Source organism: Astyanax mexicanus, chromosome 6, assembly GCF_023375975.1.
Source record: "Astyanax mexicanus isolate ESR-SI-001 chromosome 6, AstMex3_surface, whole genome shotgun sequence".
In the NCBI taxonomy this organism is placed as follows: Eukaryota; Metazoa; Chordata; class Actinopteri; order Characiformes; family Acestrorhamphidae; genus Astyanax; species Astyanax mexicanus.
The window spans coordinates 4,623,159-4,646,772 of NC_064413.1; the positions used below are offsets into that span (position 1 = coordinate 4,623,159).

A 23,614-nucleotide genomic window follows, 5' to 3' on the forward strand; every position below is an offset into this window, starting at 1 on the left:
TGCGCTTTGTTTTAAATGCGGCCGGTAGCAGAGATTCCCCAGATCAGTAAAGAGAGAAGAGTTTACAGGTTTTTGCAGCAGGAACAGTCCTAAAGTTACAGTAAATCAGTAAACAGGCGACTTTAAAGCCTCAGTTTGACTGTACGCGGTGTAAATGTAGTTTAATAGAGGATTAGCTCGTTAGTTTGGGCTTCAGTATAATGTAGCTCGGCTGTAACGGCGGTTCTGCTGCTGCTGCTGCTGCTGCTGCTGCTGTTGCTGTTGCTGTTGGTAACCGGTTTGGTGAATGTGGAGATTTAGCAGCTGAACCTGAACCAGTAACGTTAAACTGCGGACATGCAAACCACAGATATAAGCAGCAAAGAAAGTGGAAAATTATGGTATCGGAAGCCTGTGATATCTAATAACGGGTGAGTTTTAGATTCAGTAGGTCAAACACTGTCCTATATCTTCCTTTTAATAGAGAATGGCCATTCAAAACTCTGTATAAACTGCTCATGTCGCTAACTGTTACTAGTGCATCTTAAAAAAATTGAATATCATTAAAAAACAGGGGTGTGATATATAGTATCTTACGTAGTAATATCGCCAACATTTTGAATATCGATAACAGTATTATTCCCTGAAATATTGTGCCATATCACTCACCTCTGTGAGCAACTTTTTTGCTGTTTGTGGCAAAAGAAAAATTCACACTGGTCTCATTTCCCATTATAACGTTATATCTACTGGAGACTATAGAGATTATATATGTCTAGTATCATTTATTTTACTTTAATCCTGGATATATATGGAGATATATGGAGGTCATTATTATTATTAGTATCATGACATTGTGGATTGTTGACTTCTTTTACAAATCTGATAAAAGTCTTGCAATGCAATTGCAATAATAACATTTAATTTTCATGTTTTTGCAGTAGTGTATTCTTAAAATATATTTTTTTAATTCAGTATTATGGGATGACAGCCATGTGTGAGTAGGCAGAGCCAGTTTTATTTAAATTACAGTGATCTGCTCTTCAAAACACATTTTTCAAAGTTTATCATGGCATGGTTTGAGTCTGTTAAGTTTAGGTAAGTTAAGTGTTGTAATATTTTTTTTTTGTAATATTTAACTTTGTTGTAATATTAGCAAGCAGATCTATTCAACCTTGAAATCAGCTTTTATTTTAAATGATGTACAAAAAATAACCTGCTTATGTTCAGTTTAGGAAAAGTAGAGAATGTGAAACTTACTGCCACATAAAAGTTATTTATGGGTTTCTGACAGACCCAGACCCACCCAAACCCAGCACTAAGGTAAAGATACTGATTCTGAGTTTTTGGCGCTTTTGAAAAGAAAAAAAAAATATTTTAAAGCAAATTTATTAAACATTAGTAACAGTAGTACTGTTGTCCAATAATTTGCATTGAAATATTACGATGTAACGCTGTTTTTCTAATATAAGGAGCTGAAATACAGACACGGGAGGTCTTTTACGCTTGGATATGAACCTGTTTCTGACTACAGTAAATGTGAATATGGTTGAGCTCAATGAAAACCCTCTTAACTAGGGGTGGGCAATATTATATCGTATACAATATATCGTGACCCAGAAATATCGTGATATTAAAAATCCATATCGTGATAATAGGGCTGTTCTGTCTTAAAAGTAGTCTATTATTTACTGTGAAGCTTTAGGTGTATTTATTGTACAATTGTTTTAGTTTGCAGTTTATATGCATGCACTAAATATTCTGCAATATTTTTTGCTTCATTATATTATTTTATGCTATATTATTTATTTTGCCACATTATGATTATGCTGTTATACTATTATAATATATTGCTGAAATTAATTAATTATTTTTACCCTGAAATATCGTGATATTATTTTAGAGCCGTATCGCCCACCCCTATTCTTAACCTTTCCTTCCCTCATTTTTTCTCTCTCCAACTCGTAGCATCGTGGTGAATGTGATTCGCAGTGCAGCGAATCAGAACAAGACTGTGCGTTTCCTCCAGGTGGCGTTTGACACGACCGGGGAGTCATTCCTTGCTGGGGATCATCATGGGCATATCTATTTGTTTGATATTGGCGCAAACAGGTAAATGAAATTCTTAAAAAAAAAACAAAAAAAAAACATACAAAGAAGAAAAAATGTTATCGATCAGTACATTCAACCCACATCCTCTATATCTTAACAGATTTAAGCTGCTTCAGAAAACAGGGCAAGCAGTTACTGCCTTGGCCTTCAATCTGCGCAGAACAACTGAGTACCTGGTCGCCCTTTCTGATTATTCCATCAAATGCTTTGATAAAGGTAAGTTCTGGCCTCCACAGTTCATAAATCTTTGGTTAACAATATATATTTCTAAAAATAAAAATGATACAGAATAACAAAGTAAACAGAGAACTAAATTCTTGATTTGGTCAGTTCCAAATCTATAATTTCTCATACAAAAAAAGAAAGGCACAATAAACCCCCATTAGAGCAGTACTGTCTCTTAGTGCTCAATTTCAGCCACACGATTGGTTCAGCACTATTCCTTTCGCTTTGGCTGTTTTCATTTTATTCAGAAACATTTCCGGAACAAGTTACAGTGGTTTGCAAAAGTATTCATAACCCTTGAACTTTTCACATTTAATCACCTTACAACCACAAAGTCATTTTTTTTCAATAGACATTTTAAGTGGTAAACCAACACAAAGTAGCACTTAATTGTGAAGTGAAATGAAATAGATTTTTGTTTTCAAAAATCTGAAAATCTGAATAGTTTGATGTGCAGAAGTATTCGGCACCCTTTACCTTAAATAAAACCCAGTGCCGTCAACTGCCTTCAGAAGTCACTGAATAAGTTAATAGAGTCCAGCAGTACCAATTACCAATTATTCTTTCATAATATTCCAACTTTCTGAGACACTGATTTTGGGGATTTCATTGATTTAATTTGCTTCGCGATGCCAAAACTTTTGTGTACAGCTTTACATTGTGCAGCCAATTCATTAGTAGCACCTATCCTTAAGGTGGAATTGTCAACTTCTTTGTCCATTTCTATGGAATTCAGTGTGATGTACAGATGAAGGCCTGTTATTTGCACAGTACACTTGGTGTGTTTAAGCTTCTATTAGAGATAGTGGTGAAAACTCTGTGAATAACAATTGTTAAGCTTCTCCATGCACCTCATAAATATGAAATGTTCCTTACACTTCAGACACCAAGCAGTTGGTGAGCTGGATGAGGGGCCACGAGGGCGCGGTGTCCTCCCTCTCAGTTCACAGTTCTGGACGCTACGCCATCAGCACCTCCTTCGACACGGCTCAGCTGTGGGATCTAGACACCTTTCAGAGGAGGAGGAAACTGAACGTGCGGCAGTCTGTGGGAATACAAAAGGTCGGAGCTTAATTTAATGCTTTCATATCTTGATCTATCATAACTGGAACATAATTGAAACTACCGTATTTCTTGGATTAAAAGGCGCACATAATATCCTTTAATTTTCCCAAAATTCAACAGTGCACCTTATAATCCTGTGCGCTTTAAGTATGAATTCTACCAGTCAGGTATTAAGGAGCAGTAAAGTCACTCCGCTGAAGTACAGAGTTATAAGGCTGAGTTTTCAATGAAGTTTCTCCAGCATTAAGGCTGAGTGCAGCAGTATCAGCATTAGCATTAGCCGCTAGCTGCAGTGCTAACTCCTTTGCTGTTCAGATGCGAGTATATTGGACTGTAGTCTGCGTGTTTGCCACGTTTAAAACAGGCTATGTGTGACAAACACTAGATGATAGCTCCCTGGGTTACTGGAATACTCAGGGTTTCTCAGTCTAGCGCTATCAAGCAGCATTTATGTCCCACTAGCACCGCGGTTAGCGGCTAATGCTAATGTTGCTACACCCAGCACCCAGTGCTGGAGAAACTTTACTGAAAACTCGCCCTTAGACAAAATATTGACAATTTAAGCTTACTGTAAATAACATTTTACTTTATTTACTCACCCAAATAAACAGTTGTTAACATCCAGCATCCAGTTTTGTTTTCTTAGGCACTTTCCCATTAGAAGGAAAACGTGCGCCTATAATCTAGTGCGCCTTATAGTCCGAAAAATATGTTACACACTCTGCAAATTGCTTGTGTTTAAACCATGTTTTACTGTTAAAAAAATGGTTTAGGAAAACAGTATAATCCATAAACTAAGGCAAATTTCATAAGACCTGTGCTTCTCTAGTTTACAGTGGAGAATGCTAGGATTATGTCACTTTCAAATGAACACCAGTCAGTGATACTTGTGGTAATACTGGTCAAAATTTGACAACACCTCATATTTTCACCTTTATTTTTGCCAATTAAGCTCTTCAGGTCCTGTCAGTAGCCGATAATGGTACAAATTCAAGTGTACAAAATAAAAGCAGTGAACTGCCAGGACCTTTAAGGCAAACAATTGTTTGTACGTGTTTTTCAGGTGATCTTTCTGCCGCTGAGTAATACCATTCTAAGCTGCTTCACTGATGATTCCATCTTTGCCTGGGAGAGCGACTCGCTATTCTGCAAGTATCAACTTCCTGTCCCGCAGGATGGACCCAGAATGCACTACAAGGCTTTTGCTGTCACACAGTAAGTAAGATCCAACTAGGGGTGTGAAAAGACACTCTAAACAGACAATACTTAACAGGAAGTTGAATGTACTGTAGCTGGGTTTATCATATACCCAAAAACTTTCCTCTTGTATGATTTTACACAAGTCTCTTCAGACGTTAAAACTATTATCAGAAATCCCCGAGTGAGGCTTCTGTTTTCAAAAGGCAATTCTCCTTTAGGGTTCTATACAGTGCTGGCAACCTACATATATGTATTACATATCGTCGCTGTCCTATGAAAAACACTTATCTCCATTTTTGTCGATTTTTAGTTTACTACAGTATTTGAACATACAAACTGTCCCTTACACTGTGCCAAAATTTCTTGATGAACGGACCAACAGAAACTTATCAAAATGACTTGAAATAAACTCTTTTTACATTGACTTTTATAAAGAGTTTACCAGGTTTTTTCTCTCTCCTGTAAAGTTGCTGTTTTGGAGATAAGTGTTTTTCATTGGACAGCGACGATATACGTATCTATATAGTCAAATTCTATCTAAAGCCAAGTTGTTGATGTCACTCTATTGTATCTCCGTCTGCAGAGATGGAAAGACTCTGGCTGCAGGCGGACGCTCGAATTTGATCCACTTGTGGTGTTTGGAGAGCCAGCAGCTCTTCAGAGTTCTACAGATGCCTCCACAAGTGAGGACCGTGAGACATCTCGACTTCTTACCAGACAGCTTTGATGGAGGATCCAGTCAGGTAACGATACAGTTTCCTGTATCAGGTCGATAAGTGAATAAGTCATGGTTGGGGTTAACTGCATATTTGTAGTGGAAAGTACATCAAAAATTGTTCATACATTACTGTATGTTTATTTTAGGGAATTATATTATTTGGTTTTGGTCATCGTTTTTGGAGACCACCTAAAAATGATGAGTTTCCTTGATTTTACCAAATTGAAAACCTCTGGAATATAATCAAGAGGAAGATGGATGATCACAAGCCATCAAATCAACCTGAACTGCTTGAATTTGTGCGCCAGGAGTAAAGCAGCATAAAGTTATCCAAAAGCAGTGTGTAAGACTGGTGGAGGAGAACATGATACCAAGATGCATGAAAACTATGATTAAAAACCAGGGTTATTCCACCAAATATTTATTTTTGAACTTTCTTAAAACTTTATGAATATGAACTTGTTTTCTTTGCATCATTTGAGGTCTGAAAGCTCTGCATTTTTTTTGTTATTTCAGCCATTTCTCATTTTCTGCAAATAAATGCTCTAAATATAATATTTTTGTTTGGAATTTGGGAGAAATTTTGTCTGTAGTTAATAGAATAAAACAACAATGTTTATTTTTGCATTTTACTCAAACACATACCTATAAGAAGCAAAATCAGAGAAACTGATTCTGAAACTGAATGGTCTCTTAATTTTTTCCAGAGCTGTATATATTATTAAGAAATGAAATGACCTATCGTGATAAATGTTTGATCATATTGCACAGCTCTAAATGTGAGTGTGTTTCTGTATCTGTAACTGTAACTAACTTTTTTTTTTTTTTTTTTTTTTTTTTTTTTTTATAGATCCTGGGTGTTTTGAGTCAGGATGGCATCATGCGCTTTATCAACATCCAAACGTGCAAGCAGCTCTTTGATGTCGGTTCCCAGGACGACGCTATCTCCTCGGCTGCTGTTTGTCCTAAAGGCCGCCACATCGTTGCCGTCATGGACAACGGAGCTCTAAGAATCTACAATGTCCAGTCTCTCACTCAAGAGATCAACAAGGTAATATGAAAGACTCCAGAAGGGAGGGGGCGCTCCTGCGGGTGTCTGTGCTAGGCTAAAAGTTATCCCTCGTCAACAAGCATCTGTCACGGTTAGGGCTGCAGTGATTACTCGACATAATCGTCAGCGACAACTATTAAAATTTGTTGACGCAGAATTTAATTGTTGGCGTATCATTAATGATCTGTGTGCAGTACACCCTGTGGAAAAGTGTAATGTGCTCACACACCCTTCTTACTCTTCATGTCCCCAAAAATATAAACACACCAGATAAGGGACAAGATAACACCCATCTTCATACTGTACATCAGCTCATTAAACATTTAAACAATTTCTCATTGTTTAAATCGCACATACAGAGCATCTTTTATGTCGTCTTTGGAGTGACAGAGAAAAAAACAGACAGAAAGTTACCGTGAGCTGCAGCCAGGGTTGCCAGGTCCAGCAAAAAATCCTGTGTGAAGTCTAAAATGTCTAAAACCCACCGCTAAAAGCTTAAACCAGCCACAGATGTTCACAACACAATATATTTTCGTTTTAAACAGTTTGCAATTAATGCAATTAATGGCAGATACAATCAATATTAATTAGCTCAAAATCGCTTAAATTTTGACCTGCTCTCACAGTTTATGCACATAATCCCCTTGTTTTTAACTATGTTTGTTTTCCTAGCCTCCACAGCCCTTGGTGAAAGTGGTGACCACGGACAAGCGAGGTGACAGTTCCTGCTTAAAAATGAAGGTTCATACAGGAGCAGTTCCCCGTCCAGCCAGAGCATCCGGCCGCAGAATTCAGCCCAAACGTCTGCCATCCACAACTGTTTCCACGCTAGAGGACAAAGAGGTTCTTCTTCTGTTGTACTCTCTTCTCAGGAGTTAGGTTTTGTTGGCTTTTACTTAGCTGTAATTATTAATACACTTCCTGACAGAAAAAAAGAAAAAGGAGTCACCACCTGGGTTTAACTAATCAAATAATGTGGGGTTGATGCTGCAGTTGGTCAGGCCTAGGTTTAGCAAGAGCAGCGATAGGATTTCATTTAGAAACGCTTTAAAATAAAGACATTTTTACACTAATAACAGTGTTTGCAATGTCATATGTTACTTTACAACATGTGTAATAATGCCCTGCTAAGTGCAGTTCAGCCACTCTTCACTCTTCAGTCACTCAGGGTCTTTGTGAAACGCTAAATCCACCGGAGATCCTATTTAAACCTAGGTAAACACACAGAGGTGGGTAGTCCAAGACCAGAAAACAGAACTGTTCTAAAAATACACCTACGTATCTCAATTGTACTTGGATTTTAGTAGAAGGACACCTTAAAAAAAAAAAAAAAAAGGATAAAAAGAAAAACACCACCACAAAAAAATGGTGAAACACTTAGTCTTTCAACATTCCAAAAGAAAAGAAAACAAACCAGTATGGTATTGTAGAGACATCTATTTGGTGGCATTACAGTAGCATTACAAATAGTGTTGTTTTTATTGATGACGCACACACAACCCCTTCACAACGATTGATAAATCAGTAGTTAGGTTATTAGTTTAATTAATCAATAAAAATAATCGTTAGCTGTAGCCTTAATTAAAGCAGATCTTTTTAAGTTTCTGGACTTTTAAGGGCTCTCTGGTGAGAATAGGTAATGGCAGTGAGTGAGTGAGCGAGTGAGTCAGTCAATGACTGACTCAATGACTGACTCAATGACTGACTCAATGACTGACTGACTCAATGACTCAATGACTGACTGACTCAATGACTTAATGACTGACTGACTCAATGACTCAATGACTGACTGACTCAATGACTCAATGACTGACTGACTCAATGACTCAATGACTGACTGACTCAATGACTCAATCGGAAACTTCACTTCAACTACACACTCTGGTTTTAGAACCAGAGAACTCCCGCCAAAAGTGACCGGAAACCACATTTTTTTAGAATTAATATATTATTTGGCTTAGCAGGGATGGTGGTTCCAGCACACTGCTACTGCTTAAACTCAATATTTGACAAAATAAACACCTAAACTTAAACATATGACATTATAACACATCGTAAAAATGTTTTTGGTCATTGTTTTTGGAAATTCTCCTTTAAAATACTGTCTACTGCTTTAATACTAATTTAATTTGTGATTCATTAGGGGGCTCTGTGAACCAGTGTGGTAGTATTTATAGTGTTTAAAAAACACTTAGAAAAACATTCATTTTTTTCATAGTAACGTTTATGCTGATCCTCAGACTGTAACTTTTGGTCTTTTATGTTGAGTGCAGAATGATGTACCAGATGCCTTGAGTAAGAAACGACTACGAACGTTACTGAAAGCTTTTGGAGAATATCCAGAAAAATACAGGTACATATAGATGAGTTTAATAAGCTTTCGTGTGTTCTAATACAGTTTGTTTGTAAAATTTGCTTATGTGTGTGAATGTGTGTGTGTGTGTGTGTGTGTGTTTTGTGTAGGATGTTTATCTGGCGCTCTCTGTTGCGGCTGCCTGAGAACCACGCTGCTTATAACAGCCTGACTAATAAAGGAGTCCACTCAGCTTTCCTCTGCCTGCAGGAGCGCTACCCCATCAAGAGTCACAGGCTTCAGAGAGGACTGCAGAGGTGGGAGATATATTATCAGCTATAAAGTACTCAAAATACTATATAATAGTTTTAAAATGCTCAAAATATTTAAATATTTGGTCAATAATCCAGTACAAATTTAAAGCTGAGTAAGTTTTGGGAGTAAAGACGAGGTAACCGCATGGCCTCCATCCACATGGCTGGGCACGTGCTTGTAAATGCACGTGTTGAAAGCTGTGCACCTCAGTCCAGCACAGTTTAGCACAGATATTTCCAGTTACAGCTGAATTCACACTTTTAATACCAGAAAAAACTCTTAAAACGCTCTTATTGACATTTTAAAAGCCATTTAAATGCCTGTTTAAAGGGCTGATTACTGTTGTTTTGCTGTTTTCCTCGGGTTTTGAGAGTATGGTGCTGACTCAGCTCTTGATTGGTCCTCACATGAGACAACACGCGGGTGGGGGCGGGACTGGTGACATCATGGGCCCTGCATTGTTTAATACAACGATATATATCGTCAAAAAAAGAACATTTGCAACCCTAGTTGCTATTATTTTACTAGTTGGCTGCTATGGTGCTAAGTTAAGTGGTTGCTAAGAAGTTGCTAGGTGCTTGCTAGGGTATTACTTGGTCATTGCTAGATGGTTACTGTGGTTAAGTGGTTGTAAATGTGTCCAGGGTAGTTGCTAAAGTGGTGTTCTGGTATAGCTTTTGGTTGCTAGGGTGTTCCTAGATGGTTACTATGGTGTTACTATGGTATAGCGGGTAGTCACAAAGATGGTCCCACTTAGATGGTGCCACATGGATTTTATGGTATCATAGGTTCTTGCTATGATTTTTCTAAAATGTTGCTAACTGGTTTACTGTGTGGTTGCCAGATGGTTGCTATGTGCTATGGTGTTGCTAAATGGTTGCTAATGTTTCTTTGTCACAATATATTGTGTTTATATGATATGATATTACACACACAAACACGCACAGTGTGTTATTTCTAGGAAAGTTTTGGGTTAACATGAATGTGTAAAACAGTTCTAACAAATATCTTCTCCTTCTGGTTCATTCCCAGAGTTCTCTCTGCTCTCGCTCACTGGTCTTCCATCTTTGGTGAGGCTGAGTATCTCCCTCTAGTGGCTTTTCCGTTTGTGAAGCTTTTCCAGAACAACCCGCTCATCTGTTTTGAAGTAGTGGCCACAGTTATTGGTGAGTATATGCAGCAAAGCCTTTTGGAGGGTAGGGTTTTCATCAATTGTTTTTTTACTCGCCTGCATTTTAAACACTTTGGATGCAAGGAACCCTTATATTAACAGTATATAATTATGGGAAATGATTGATAGGTCAGGAACCGACCAAGAAACCTGCATTCCGGTTATCTCTATATGGGCTTTCATTCTGTGTTCCCAATGATTCTCAGATTTCTATATTAATTTAATGTTGTTATTGTTTCAGTGAACTGGTGCCAGCATTGGTTTGAGTACTTCCCAAACCCTCCTCTCAATGTTCTAAGCATGGTGGAGAACGTGTTGGCGCATCACGACAAAAAACTCCTGCAGCACTTTGTCAACTGTGGTGTCACTTCCCAGGTATGTAGCATGCTTCCAATTTTTACTTGCTTCATTCCCCCAGTCCCATTTCCACAGCCTGAGTTGCCAGGTATAGAACACAACAGCATGTAATCAATAATGATAATGGGCAAGCTGGCTATTAGACTTTTAAAACAGGTAATCACTAAGCTGCAGTAATGTTTGCTAACCTTAGTTGGGTAATAGGTAGTAGGGACGGGCATTTTAAGGGATTTCAGCATTCGAGTGCTCGGTTCAGCGGTCTAAAGCACTGCCGCTATGATCGGGAGATTGTTGGTTCGAATCCCCTTCATGCAGCTTGCCATCAGCTGCTGGAGCCCTGAGATAGCATAATTGGCCTTGCTCTCTCTGGGTGGGTACAGTAGATGGTGCTTTTTCCTCTCATCACTCCTAGGGAGATGTCGATTACAAGGTGTCTGTGAGCTGATGTATCAAAACCGAGTTGCTGTGCTTTCCTCTGAGCGCACTGTGATGCTACTCGGTAATGCTGCGTCAGTATGGAGTGAATTTTGTGCCAAAAGTTTTACACAAAAAAATAAAATCCGCAATCAAAATGTTAGGAATCAAAAGCAAAAATTATATGTTACAAATTCAAAAGAGAAAAAATATATAGCAAATATATATTTTTAAATATACTTGGTTATTTTATTATCCTTTGCAGTTATTTGAAAATTATTTCAGTTTGGTCTTTGCTTTTATTTTTGTGTTTTTGTGAATTTTCTGTGGATTTTTTGGATTTTTCTGTTAAAGACTTTTGCTTCTGGAATCCCTCTTTTGCTTCTGCTTCAGTTTTTTGCTTCTGAGTTTTGGCACAGTTTTCACGGGTGGGCGGGGCTTAGAAGAAGGGGTTCCCCTTGAATCTCCATTGGTCAGCTGGTTCTGGACTGGCGGGTTCCCTGAACCCTCGTCTGAGACTGACCACGCCCCCAAACACCCCGCCAGCTTCAAGCGTCCTTCCAAACACGGAGTGAACAGCAGCTTCCAGCAAACAGCAACAGCAGCAGATACTTTTACAATTAAATATTATACAAACGTTATGTTCACAAGTCACATTAGCGAGAGTGCTAAATATTCATGCTGAAAGTAGGTAACTACCTAACTCACTGGCTCACTGAGTAGGTAACTCACTAGCTCACTGAGTAGGTAACTCACTAGTTCACTGACTAGCTAACTCACTAGTTCTCTGACTAGGTAACTCACTAGTTCACTGAATAGCTAACCCACTAGTTCACTGACTAGCTAACTCACTAGTTCTCTGACTATGTAACTCACTAGTTCACTGACTAGGTAGCATTCTAATTCATTAGCTCATTGAGTAGGTAAGTAGCTAACTCAGTAGCACACTTACTATGTAACTCACTGGTTCACTGACTAGGTAACTCACTTGCTCACTGAGTAAGTAACCTGCTAACTCATTAGCTCACTGAGTAGGTAACTCACTAGTTCACTGACTAAGTAATTCACTAGCTCACTGAGTAGGTAACTAACTCACTAGTTCACTGGCTAGATAACTCACTAGTTTGCTGGCTAGGTTGCTCACTAGCTCACTGAGTAGGTAACTAGCTAACTCACTAGCTCATTGACTAAGATAACTGACTAGTTCACTGATTAGGTAACTAGCTAACTCACTAGCTCATTGACTAAGATAACTGACTAGTTCACTGATTAGGTAATTAGCTAACTCACTAGCTCATTGACTAGGCAACTATCATAATTTGCGCGTGAATATTTAGCACATCTTGCTAATGTGAGCTTTTAAATGGAGTGAAACAGAGAATAATATAACATAATATAACATTAAACATAACGTTTGTATAATATTTAATTGTAAAAGTATCTGCTGCTGTTGCTGTTTGCTGGAAGCTGCTGTTCACTCCGTGTTTGGAAGGACGCTTGAAGCTGGCGGGTGTTTGGGGGCGTGGTCAGTCTCAGACGAGGGTTCAGGGAACCCGCCAGTCCAGAACCAGCTGACCAATGGAGATTCAAGGGGAACCCCTTCTTCTAAGCCCCGCCCACCCGTGAAAACTGTGCCAAAACTCAGAAGCAAAAAACTGAAGCAGAAGCAAAAGAGGGATTCCAGAAGCAAAAGTCTTTAACAGAAAAATCCAAAAAAATCCACAGAAAATTCACAAAAACACAAAAATAAAAGCAAAGACCAAACTGAAATAATTTTCAAATAACTGCAAAGGATAATATAATAACAAAGTATATTTAAAAATATATATTTGCTATATATTTTTTCTCTTTTGAATTTGTAACATACAATTTTTGCTTTTGATTCCTAACATTTTGATTGCGGATTTATTTTTTTTGTGTAAAACTTTTGGCACAAAATTCACTCCATACGTCAGCAGCAGTTCAAAAAGAGGCGGAGTCTGACTTCACATGTGTCGGAGGAGGCATGTGCGACAACTGCCCTAGCAAAATTTGGAGAAAATAGAAAAAAATTAAAAGGAAATAAAAAAAGGACAGTGGGACCTAACAGAGTAAAACCCTGTTCTCTTTTGGAAACGGTTCAAGCACAACACAAAATGAACCACTTCTGACACCAATATTTACATCTAAGCCTATAACTAAATATCAATACTGTATTTTTGAAAATTGAGTCAGTATTGCAAAACAAAATATTGTGATACTTTGATAGATCAATATTTTCTTACACTCTTGTCACTAATACATCAGAACAGTTGAACCTGTTGAAGACTGAGCTGAAGCCTTTTCTCTTGGTTCTGGTCTCCTCTTCTTCAGCTCTATGCGTGGCCCCTGCTGGAGACCCTGTTCTCGGAGGTGCTGACCAGAGAGGAGTGGCTGAAGCTGTTTGATAATGTTTTTTCCTACCACCCTTCTTTCCTCCTGATGGCCGCTGTGGCGTATGTGACGTGCTGCAGAGCGCCGTTACTACTCTGTACTCAACGAGAGGACTTTGAGGTAGGAGATTTAAAATTCATCGTAACACTGATCTACAGCTCTGGAAAAAATAAGAGTCCACTTAAAAATTATGACTTTCTTTGATTTTCCAAATTGAAACTCTCTGGAATATAATCAAGAGGAAGATGGATGATCACAAGCCATCAAACCAAACTGAACTGCTTGAATTTTTGCACCAGGAGTAAAGCAGCATAAAGTTATCCAAAAGCAGTGTGTAAGACTGGTGGAGGAGAACAATGATGCAAAGATGGATGAAAACTGTGATTAAAAAAAGGGTTATTTCACCAAATATTGATTTTTGAACTCTTTAAACTTTATAAATATGAACTTGTTTTCTTTGCATTATTTGAGGTCTGAAAGCTCTGCATCCTTTTTTTCGTTATATCAGACATTTCTGATTTTCTGCAAATAAATGCTCTTAATGACAGTATTTTTATTTGGAATTTGGGAGAAATGTTGTCTGTAGTTTATAGAATAAAACAACAATGTTCATTTTACTCAAACATAAACCTATAAATAGCAAAATTAGAGAAAACTAAAGTGGTCTCTATTTTTTTTTCCAGAGCTGTATATGGATGTAGCTCTATTTCATTGGGTGAAATTATAGTGGTGCTTAAAGTTTGTGAACTCTTTAGAATTTTCGTTATTTGTGCATAAATATGACCTAAATCACAGTAATATTTGAGAAGTGAAATGAATGAAGGATTTACAGAAAGTGTGTAATAATTCTTTAAGCTAAATTAGGCAGGTGCATAAATTTGGGCCCAAACAGAAAAAAATATATCAATATTAAGTAGATCCTCCTTTTGCAGAAATAACAGCCTCCAAGTGTAGTAGGTTCCAATGAGAGTCTGGTTAAAACTTCTGGTTTAAGGTATTTTGGATCATTCTTCTTTACAGAACATCTCCAGTTCAGTCAGGTTTGATTCAGGTTTCTGATCATGAACAGTTCGCTTAAATCACACCACAGATTATAATCAGTAATATTCAGGTCTGGGGACTGAGATGATCTGAGATGATCATTCCAGAACGTTGTACTTGTTTTTCTGCATGAATGCTTTAGTAGATTTTGAGCAGAGTTTAGAGTGTTTAGGGTCGTTGTCTTGTTGAAGTAGCAATCCTCGGTGCAAGATCAACTTTCTCACCATGTTGGCGATCCTGATACCTGATTCTGCGCAGTAGAGACCAGAGGAGGGAGAAAGACTGTGGAGAAACTGCCTGCTCATTTAAATAACCCCGCCCCTGAGGGCTGCCTCGAGGTCACAGGCTGCAGAGCGGAGCGGAGCTGACTGTCTGTTATTGGTCCCACCCATAACCAGCCCTTTTACAATAACCACATCTTCATATAAAAATGTAACAATATAAGCAGAGGTTACACTAGCTGCTGCATTTAAATAAAGGAGGTAGAATTACAGTATATTGGTAAAAAAAAAACGTGATTGAAAGTTGTCTGTTTTGCCATTGAAACCTATGGGGATGGGTGGGGTTACACAGCTTTCTGCAGCCGAACAGCAGGGGGCGCCCGACCTGTGGTGGCTTCACTTTTGAGAGACGAAGCTCTGTCCAGCTATATACAGTCTATGGTAGAAAATGTGAATGTTTTTACATTGACGGTGTTTGGCAGTAAATGTACCAGAGTTCTGCCCAAGTACTATCATTTTGGCAACTTTATTTGTAAGTGTTTTACTGTTTAGCTCCATTGTGACTGTTGAAAACAACATTCAGCAACCAAACTAATTGAGTGTTTTTTTGCACTGTAAGGGTTAATACTAAAGTTTTACTCCCTTTGTCCTTCAAAACTGCCTCTATGCAGTACTTTTTCCATCATCGCAACAACCTGGACATAAGCGCCATGCTGAAAGAGGCACATCGATTAATGGAAACGACCCCACCCGACCTGCATCCGAACTCCATGCTGAGTGACTTTGAGCCGCTGACACACGGACAGTACCCCATCTTCAACAAGTATCCCACCTTCATAGTGGAGTATCAGAGCCAGGAGCGCGAGCGCATCCGCCAGCAGGAGCTGGAATACCTCAGAGAGAGGTGGGGAATGAGTTTTTCTTTACTTGATAATGGAAAAATACAAAATTAAACTAGCCCAGTAACTAAGGTTGTTTTTACAGTACATTTTCATTTTTAACCGCTTGCGATTATTTATTTATTTATTTTTTTATTTTTTTGCAGTCGCATAAAAAATATATAAATAGCCCAAAATACACGCACACCTCGTCCTTTGTATTTTCACCTTCTTAATGTCAAACAACATTTAATATCAAACAAGCCCAGTTTGGTGGGAAAACTGCAAACCTGGCAACTCAAGAGGCAATACAAGCTTCTGAAAAATGTATTTGCTAATTAATGTAGCTTATGTGCCCTGTAATTATTTGTTAAAACTGTAGAAATTAGTTTCAAAATCATTATTATTTATTTAAGCATTATTCAAATATTTCTTGTCGCTATATGGAAAGATGGATAGATGGATAGAGAGATGTTGAGATGGATAGAGAGATGTTTAGATGGATAGAGAGAGAGATAGATGGAGAGATAGTTTGATAGATGGATAAATAGATGAATAGATGATCGAGATGGATAGAGTTGGAGAGATGAATGGGGGTGAATAGAGAGATGAATGGATAGATGGATAGCGAGATGTTGAGATGGATAGAGAGATGCTGAGGTGGATATAGAGATGGATAAAGATGGAGATAGATGGAGAGATAAATAGATGGCCAGAGAGAGGGATAGATGGATAGCGAGATGAAGAGAAGTTAAAGAGATGGATAGATAGGTTGATAGATGGATAGCTAGATGAGTAGAGGATAGAGATGGGGGGTGAATAGAGAGATGGATGGATAGAGAGATGTTGAGATGGAGAGATGGATAAATGGCTAGATAGTTGGATAGAGAGATAAATAAATGATATAGATGGATGGAGAGGTGGATACATAGATGAATAGATAGTTGGATAGAGGAATGAATAGATAATAGAGATGGATGGAGAGGTGAATAGAGTTGGAGAGATGGATGGATGGATAGATAGATGTATAAATAGTTAGATTGAGAGATGGCTAGATAATTGTTATAAATATTATAATTATTATTCAGTCTTAATGTAAGAAATATATATATATATATATATATACGTGTGTGTATATATACGTGTGTATATATATATATATATATATATATATATATATATATATATATATATATATATATATATATATATATATATATACATACATACATATATATAGACAGGTGCTTCAGGACATGCGTGCTGAGAGGGTGAGGCAGCAGGCTGAAGATGAGGCCTGGTACACACAGCAGGAGCTGCTGCAGCAGGCTGAGGAACAGCGCAGGAGAATCCTGCAGCAAGAGGAGAACAAACTCACTGAACAGAGAACCAGGTCAGTCCTCCACCTTCTGTTCTCTTCTGTCCTCCACCCTCTGTTCTCTTCTGTTTATTCTGTTCTGTTATTACCACTCCCCCCCCCTGTCTGACTGTGTTGTGCTGGAACAGGTTGGCTGCTATGAAGCGTGAGCTGAAGGTGAAGGAGCTCACGCTGCTGGATGCTGCCAGGAGACGCTTCCTCAAACATCAGCAGGACCAGCGCAGGATCGAGCTCAACCGCCTGGACGATCAGATCCAGAGAAAGGTCTCCTCCTGTTCCAATGTCCTTCTTTTCTTTTTTAAGTTTTGTTAAAGAGACTGATCAATAATTGTGTGTGCTGTGTGTGCTGTGTTCAGACGACACTGAGAGAGCAGGAGATGGCTGCAGCTGTGCAGCATGTAGAAGTGAGACAAATGGAGCTGGACGCTCAGAGAAGACTGTTCGAGCAGGTCAGTCGTGGCCAGTTTGTTGTGCTCATAAATCACTTTTTTCACAGCTATTACACTTTGTTTCCCCATTTTTTTAACCTGGCATTTTAACAAGAGTGTGTCTACTTTTAATATCCACTGTATAACAAATAAAACAGAGGACATTTCTTTTGAAAATCATTTTTAAAATGAAACTAAATAGAAATGTAAATTTCTAGTGAGGAAAATTTCAAAAAGACCCACATTTATTACTGATTGCACATGATTAGACCATCATTATAGAGGACATGTAAGGAACCTGTCTTATTTAAATCTCAGACAAAAGTGTTAATTGTTGAATTGGTGAATCTTCATAGTCGGATCTATCTGAGCTCTCTGGCCTTCAGAAAAAAACTTAATAGACGTTCATTGGGAGACGTTCAGTGCGTCTTACAGTCTGTAAAATATGGTATTTTCTATGTCACTAAATAGATTGTGTCTCTTTTCAGCAACTGGAAAAAGAGCAGGAGCGCGTGAGCCAGGAGGTGAGGGCTGAGGTGGACACCTGGCAGAGAAAGGCAGAAGCAGAGAGCTCTACCTTTCAAACCCTCCTTCAGACAGAGAGTGACCTCAGCCAGGAGACCAAAAGGGTACGTCTCCCTCTGTATCAACAGCACCAGTCCACCAGTCATCTTCCTCTGCTGAGAAGCGTTGGACACGTTCAGGTAGCTGCGCCCCTGAAATAGCAATACATAATACATTGTCACATTTAAAGTCAGATCACACCTGGCTCTTAAAGGGAATCTTAAAGATACACACTGATTGGTTTATTGCACTTTACAAAAATCACACTAATGATTAATTATAAGAGAATTAGTACATGCTTGTTTCGAGCTGCACAAGGTGTACTTTTCCCGGCGTTATGATAGCAAAGATGTGCTACGATGTGCTAAATGTGACCCCCATTGTCTTTTTATTTATATCAGGTGGTGGAGGAGTCTCTAGCAGAGGCGGGGCAGCAGGAAGTGGACGCCGACTGGCAGAGAGAAGTGATTGGGCGGCTGGAGGAGGCGGATGAAGAGCAGGAGAGGCGGAGACAGCGATTGGCTGAGCTCAGCAGAGAGACGCGTGAGAAGGAGGAGCAGCTGGTGCAGCTGATGGTTGAAGTACAGGGAAAGCATGTATGAAATTCCTCTTTGGTATATCTCTTCATATTTATGAAGATGGATCAATATTTGTGTTCATAGATTGGTCTGTTTTGTGCGTGTTCTCAGTGGGATGATGTGGTGGCTAAGCGAGGACAGCTGGAAGAGGAAAAGCGTACGGCTGCTGCTGCAGAAGCCCAGCGGAGATTACATCACTCCCAGCATGCAGATGAAATCATCCAGCACCAGGAGAGGCTGAGGCGAAGTCAAGAAGAGTCAGATAGTGAGTTTAGCTTCTGGCCATAAATCATATGGTTACGTCAAAGATTAATTTCAACTGGACAGAAGAATTTAAATAGTTGAAAGTTCCATTATGGATTATATTTTCTGTTGTAGCTCATTGCATTGCAGAGCTTCAGGCAGTATTTTCTTATTAGAACTGTGTGGAATGCAGTGATGTCGCGTTATTTAGTTACTCTAATCTATTATATAGACTTTTTTTTCAGCATCGAGTGATCTAAAGCATAACTATTTCCAATACAGGAATCAGATTAAAATAACTATTTAATCAAAGTCACTGTGTTACTTTTTTGTCATTTTCCTTAAAAAAAGAAGACATTGTAGCATTTGGCTGGAAGTGTTGAAAGGATGGACGAGAGACATTTACAGCCGTCGCTTTATTGCTGGAAAGGTCATCCACAACCACGCTAAAATAACAACAGATTAGCGAGCTAACAAGCTAACAGGCTAAAACTTGAGCTCGGGCTGAACACACACACACACACAAACACACACAGAAAGCATCACTTCTTCTGCTCCTCACACACACACACAGCGAGCCGGTCACTGGTGGTATGTCATGAAAATCTGTGTGGGATTTATCCTCAGAATCTGCCTACCACCATTCCCCTAGTCCCATTTTCATACTCAGGGTTGCCAGGTATAGAACACAAAAGCATGCAAACAGTTTGCTGCAGCCATGGAAACAGGCAATCTGTCTATCTTTCTGCTTAACAGGTAATCACTGAGCTTCAGTAAGGTTCGTTAACCAAAGATGGGTAAATTATCACCACCACCAGAGATTGGCATTTTGGACATTGAAACGTGTTTATATTCACTGATCAGCTACAGAGTAAGACTCGTCATCACTTGCCATTGGTGGGAGTATTATTATGAAAGCAAATAGAATCCTGTTTTTTTTTGTGTGTACTACATGCAGAAGAATTTTAGTTTTATTGCTCTTTAGTGTCTGTAATTATGTACAGTATTTGTATTTTATGAATAGTGGAGGATCTGCAGTCTGCTAAAATGACCCTCAGTGTTCTTTGCAGGTCATATAAAGGAGAAGAAGCTCAGCCCTCCCTGCTCAACTCGAGCACTTTTGCACAAGCCTATCAGCACACAAGCAGAGACCACCAGTATCTGTCTGAACAACCGCTCTTCCTCAGATACCTCTACCTGCTGTGAGTAAAAAAAATATTTAAATACACGTCATCATAAGCTCAGTCTTATTTTCCTTTTTAACCCATTCGCCTTCTATCGTTTTCTATTGTAACTCTGTTCTTAGAGGAAGGGGTGAAATAAGCTTTTATATTATTTTGTTTAATTTTTGCGTTCCACCTTAAATGCTGCTAATAAAGGTGGAAAAGGAAAGTTAGCTAGCTAGCTACTGAGACAAACTACTAGCAAATATATATTTTTTTATGCTCATTATGAAGAAAATAGCTATAATACATTAAAACTACACATTAAATTGTGATAGTACAGCTAGTGGTATAGTTTCTCTTTACCCCTGCTTTATTTCACTGAATTACTGGTCTCTGAAAAAAACACAGGATTTGCTCATGAATATTCATACATGCAAACATATCACCTGATTGGTTAACAGCACTGCAGCAGAAAACGCCTACCTCCCTTCCCCCAACAACAGTTTTACAGCTTTAAAACTCAAAGGACAAAATTTATCAAAAGTTTTCTGAGATACAGCCTTATTTATAAAGATATAGCACTGAGTTCTAGGTTAAGTTAACCCTTAAACTTCACTTAACGTCAGACTCGAGCGGCCCCGCTACAAACTCTTACCTCCGACTTGTTGATTCAGTGCTTGCGCAGTTTTACGACGTTAAAGCCTCAAGTCCACTGTGCATTATAAAATCCGACGTGAACAGCACACGCTTTGACCGGTGTTCTGTCGGGTTGTGCTACCTTGTCAAACTGTGTTTCACTAGTGTATATTTAAGGTCTCGGTAAAACTCAGAATCAACCGGAGATCCGATTTGAACCTACAGTTACTTACACAAGACAGCTAACACTAACTAGCTCTGTAAAGAGCAGATGTAAACAGAGTAAACAGAGCTTCTAATGCTGTAGCTCAGGTTCAGCTCTGCCTATGGGCGCTCCTGAGCCAAAGTGGGCGAGGCCATGAACTCACTGGTTGACGTAGACACTCTAACGTTTCTCTGATCAACTCGTATTTCTGAGGCCTTTCTTTTATTAGCTTCTGCAGACAGTATAGGTTGAGGAAGCGTTTTATATGCATCGTTCATATACAACTCAAAGAGACCTATAGTATTTCACAAAGAGAAAGAAAAAGTGGATTTTAGCGGAAGAACACCTTCAATATGTTTAATGTGTAAAATCCCACATCGATAGGAAGTAGTAGTGTCTCTATCTGATATAGCAAAATCAGTAGTGGATGATTATGTACCTGGTATCCTATGTGTTAATCACTAGATTACTAAAATATTCAGCATGATAAAATATGTTTTATTCCTCTTTGTCTACTTGCTCTGCAGTTTCTCTAGATCGGGGTCGAGATAAACTGGACCGTGAGGAGAGGGAGCTGCTGCAGGAGGTGAGAGAGCTCCGGCAGAAACTCACCGCCAGAAGAAGAGCTGCAGATTGGACCTCACAATCAGTTAGCTCACAACAATCCTAGTGAACACTGGTGTGATTATTGTCTTATTCAATCGCCTACTACAAGACTACAGCACTACATTTGTCATAAATAGTGGCGACTACTAGGGGTGGGCGATATGGCCCTAAAAAAATATCACAATATTTCATGGTATTATCGCGATAACGATACTCTTGGCGATATGACCAAAAAAAAAAAAGAATACACTACTACAACAAAACAAAACTTACATTGTGTTATTGAATACGATATGATACTGCACACCTCTAACTGAGATATTAAAAAAATACAAGAATTTTAGCAGATTTGTAAAAGAACCCCAAATATCTCTATATATTCAGGATTAAAATAAAATAAATGATACTGGACAGATATAATCTGTCTCTAGTAGATATTTAAAAGGAAATGAGAAATGTGTGAATTTTTCTTTTGCTTAAAACAGCAAAAAAGTAGAACCATGATGTGATAATTGGGGGTGAGTGTTATGGCACGATATTTCAGGGTATAATATCGTTCACGATATTCATAAATGTTGGCGATATTATCACGTACGATACGATATGGCACACCCCTAGCGACTACAAAGACCTGAAGTGTGAACTTTAGACCTAAGATTTTTTTTTACTCACACTTGCCTTGTTTTTAGATTTTATTTTCTATAACTTATGTTATTTTTATTATAGATTGGTCCATGTTGGACCTCTTAGAATGTTTTCACACTTAAAAAAGCCCCGACCAGAGTCTGCACAAAGGTTTGTGTGTGTAACTGTTTACATTTATTGGTTTGTAGTAAGTATGTTGTCAGTTGGGTAAGTTGCTTTTCCAGGTGTTGTGCTGAATTCTACCTCTGCCTTGATTCGACTCCCCTTTCCAGGCACCCGTATCATGCATCAGAATGAGCATCAGCAACAGATTCCCCTTTAAATCCTTTTATTTCTGTTCATAAATAAGTTTATTAATCTACAGTTACAGTAGATACAGAATCACCAGCATTTTGTATCCATATGGATGCGTGATTCGCCTGAACACCAAGGGGGGAGTCTAATTTCAGCACAACACCACTTCTTTTATCCTCTATTTGTTTAAAGGCTGAGGAAAGCCTGCATTAGCTTCCCTTCAAACCATCTAGAAAAGCGTTTCACACTACAGACAAACCAGATCACAGTTCAGTAGATCCAGATCCAGAGAACACCTATTTTAATGGAACCAAATCTTGGTTCTTTGGTCTGGATCATGATTTGCTGCCCATTTCAAGTCTGATATTTTGGTTCAGATCAAACATGGTAGGTGTGAAAGCACCGTTAGACTGTAATGAAGGAGATTTCCACTGTTTTATCACTTACAATAGTTTAGACAAAACTTCTCCACATAGATGAATAGCGGGGGTACAAAACTACAAAGGTTTTAATCAGATGATGATGATGATAATGATGATGTTGTTCCAGTTTCAGCTTTTTAAATAAATAACCTGGTTTAAAATGGGGTGTAGCAAATTTGGGTAACAAATAGGAGCTTTTGTCAAATTTCCCACCTATCAGGACCCTCAGAATTCTACCAATTAAGTGTAAAGCTGCTTTGACTTTGTTATTGTTGTAAAAATAGTGATTTCTCAAAGGCGCTGAGTTGTCCAGCAGTCTAAAGTGCTGCTACTATGATCGGGAGATCCACTGGTTCGAATCCCGGTCATGCAGCTCGCCCTCATCACTACTACTAAGGTGATGTCGATCAGCCTTTTTAACCATATACAGACATAGGTGCTTCCAAGCCATCCACGGAGGTAACACTTGATCAATTTGCATACTGCTATCCCATGACTTTCTGGCATGTCTGTGTATTTAAAGAATGTTTGAATGTTTTGCACTGTGCTTGATCACAGTCCATTATTTGTTAGCATTGTTTGCTTAGCTAACTTATCTTCCATTGTAAACTAATGAAGCTAAAAGATACCAGACGTATCGTAGCTAAAAGAATGCATTTATCTGGAGTAAGTGATGAATTATGTTCATTTGATTTTTTTTTTTTTTCTGACGTAAAGGGTTCATGGTTTTTTATACTGGTGGTGGTTTTAAACAGATTTTAAACTTCTAATCCATCATGTTAGACTAAATGAAATAAAAATGTTCATTGACTGAATGCTGAATGAGAACTAGTAGTTTTTTTTCCTCTCTTGTTCTAGTAAATCTGTGCCGTTTTTTTATGGCTCAGAAAATTAGACTATTATAAGACCAATTGGTACTTTTGGCACTGTGGGCAGTGTTCCAAGTCCTGCTGGAAAATGAAATCCGCATTTCCATAAAAGTTGTCAGTAGCAGAGG

At 38.5% G+C, this 23,614-nt stretch overlaps 1 protein-coding gene and 1 long non-coding RNA gene across 3 annotated transcripts in view; one reads left to right on the forward strand and one right to left on the reverse strand.

The window, feature by feature from the left end:
- Positions 1 to 23,432, forward strand: tbc1d31 (TBC1 domain family, member 31). Of its 2 annotated transcripts, none has more exons than XM_022674268.2 (22): positions 1 to 410; positions 1,948 to 2,091; positions 2,192 to 2,307; positions 3,200 to 3,378; positions 4,445 to 4,596; positions 5,165 to 5,324; positions 6,150 to 6,350; positions 7,023 to 7,193; positions 8,624 to 8,703; positions 8,814 to 8,960; positions 9,991 to 10,124; positions 10,371 to 10,504; positions 13,253 to 13,432; positions 15,246 to 15,478; positions 16,693 to 16,845; positions 16,959 to 17,094; positions 17,187 to 17,279; positions 17,747 to 17,962; positions 18,224 to 18,418; positions 18,512 to 18,665; positions 19,714 to 19,845; positions 21,178 to 23,432. In XM_022674268.2, exons 1-22 carry the CDS (start codon positions 337 to 339, stop codon positions 21,318 to 21,320), a joined length of 3,327 nt encoding a protein of 1,108 aa, XP_022529989.2. In that variant the 5' UTR covers positions 1 to 336; the 3' UTR covers positions 21,321 to 23,432. The 2 variants fall into 2 exon arrangements, with proteins under 2 accessions (XP_022529989.2, XP_022529991.2); XM_022674270.2 differs by having other exon boundaries at positions 17,747 to 17,887.
- The window catches only part of LOC125802491 (uncharacterized), a 479,356-nt gene that overhangs the window by 74,428 nt on the left and 381,314 nt on the right, over positions 1 to 23,614 (reverse strand). The gene's annotated exons all lie outside the window — the stretch shown is intronic.

Coding starts and splice junctions, on each gene's coding strand:
- tbc1d31 (XM_022674268.2), top strand. CDS start 337: ATGCAAACCACAGATATAAGCAGCAAAGAAAGTGGAAAATTATGGTAT. Junction 5,325..6,149: donor TTGATGGAGGATCCAGTCAG/GTAACGATACAG, acceptor TTTTTTTTATAG/ATCCTGGGTGTTTTGAGTCA. Junction 18,666..19,713: donor AAGTCAAGAAGAGTCAGATA/GTGAGTTTAGCT, acceptor TGTTCTTTGCAG/GTCATATAAAGGAGAAGAAG.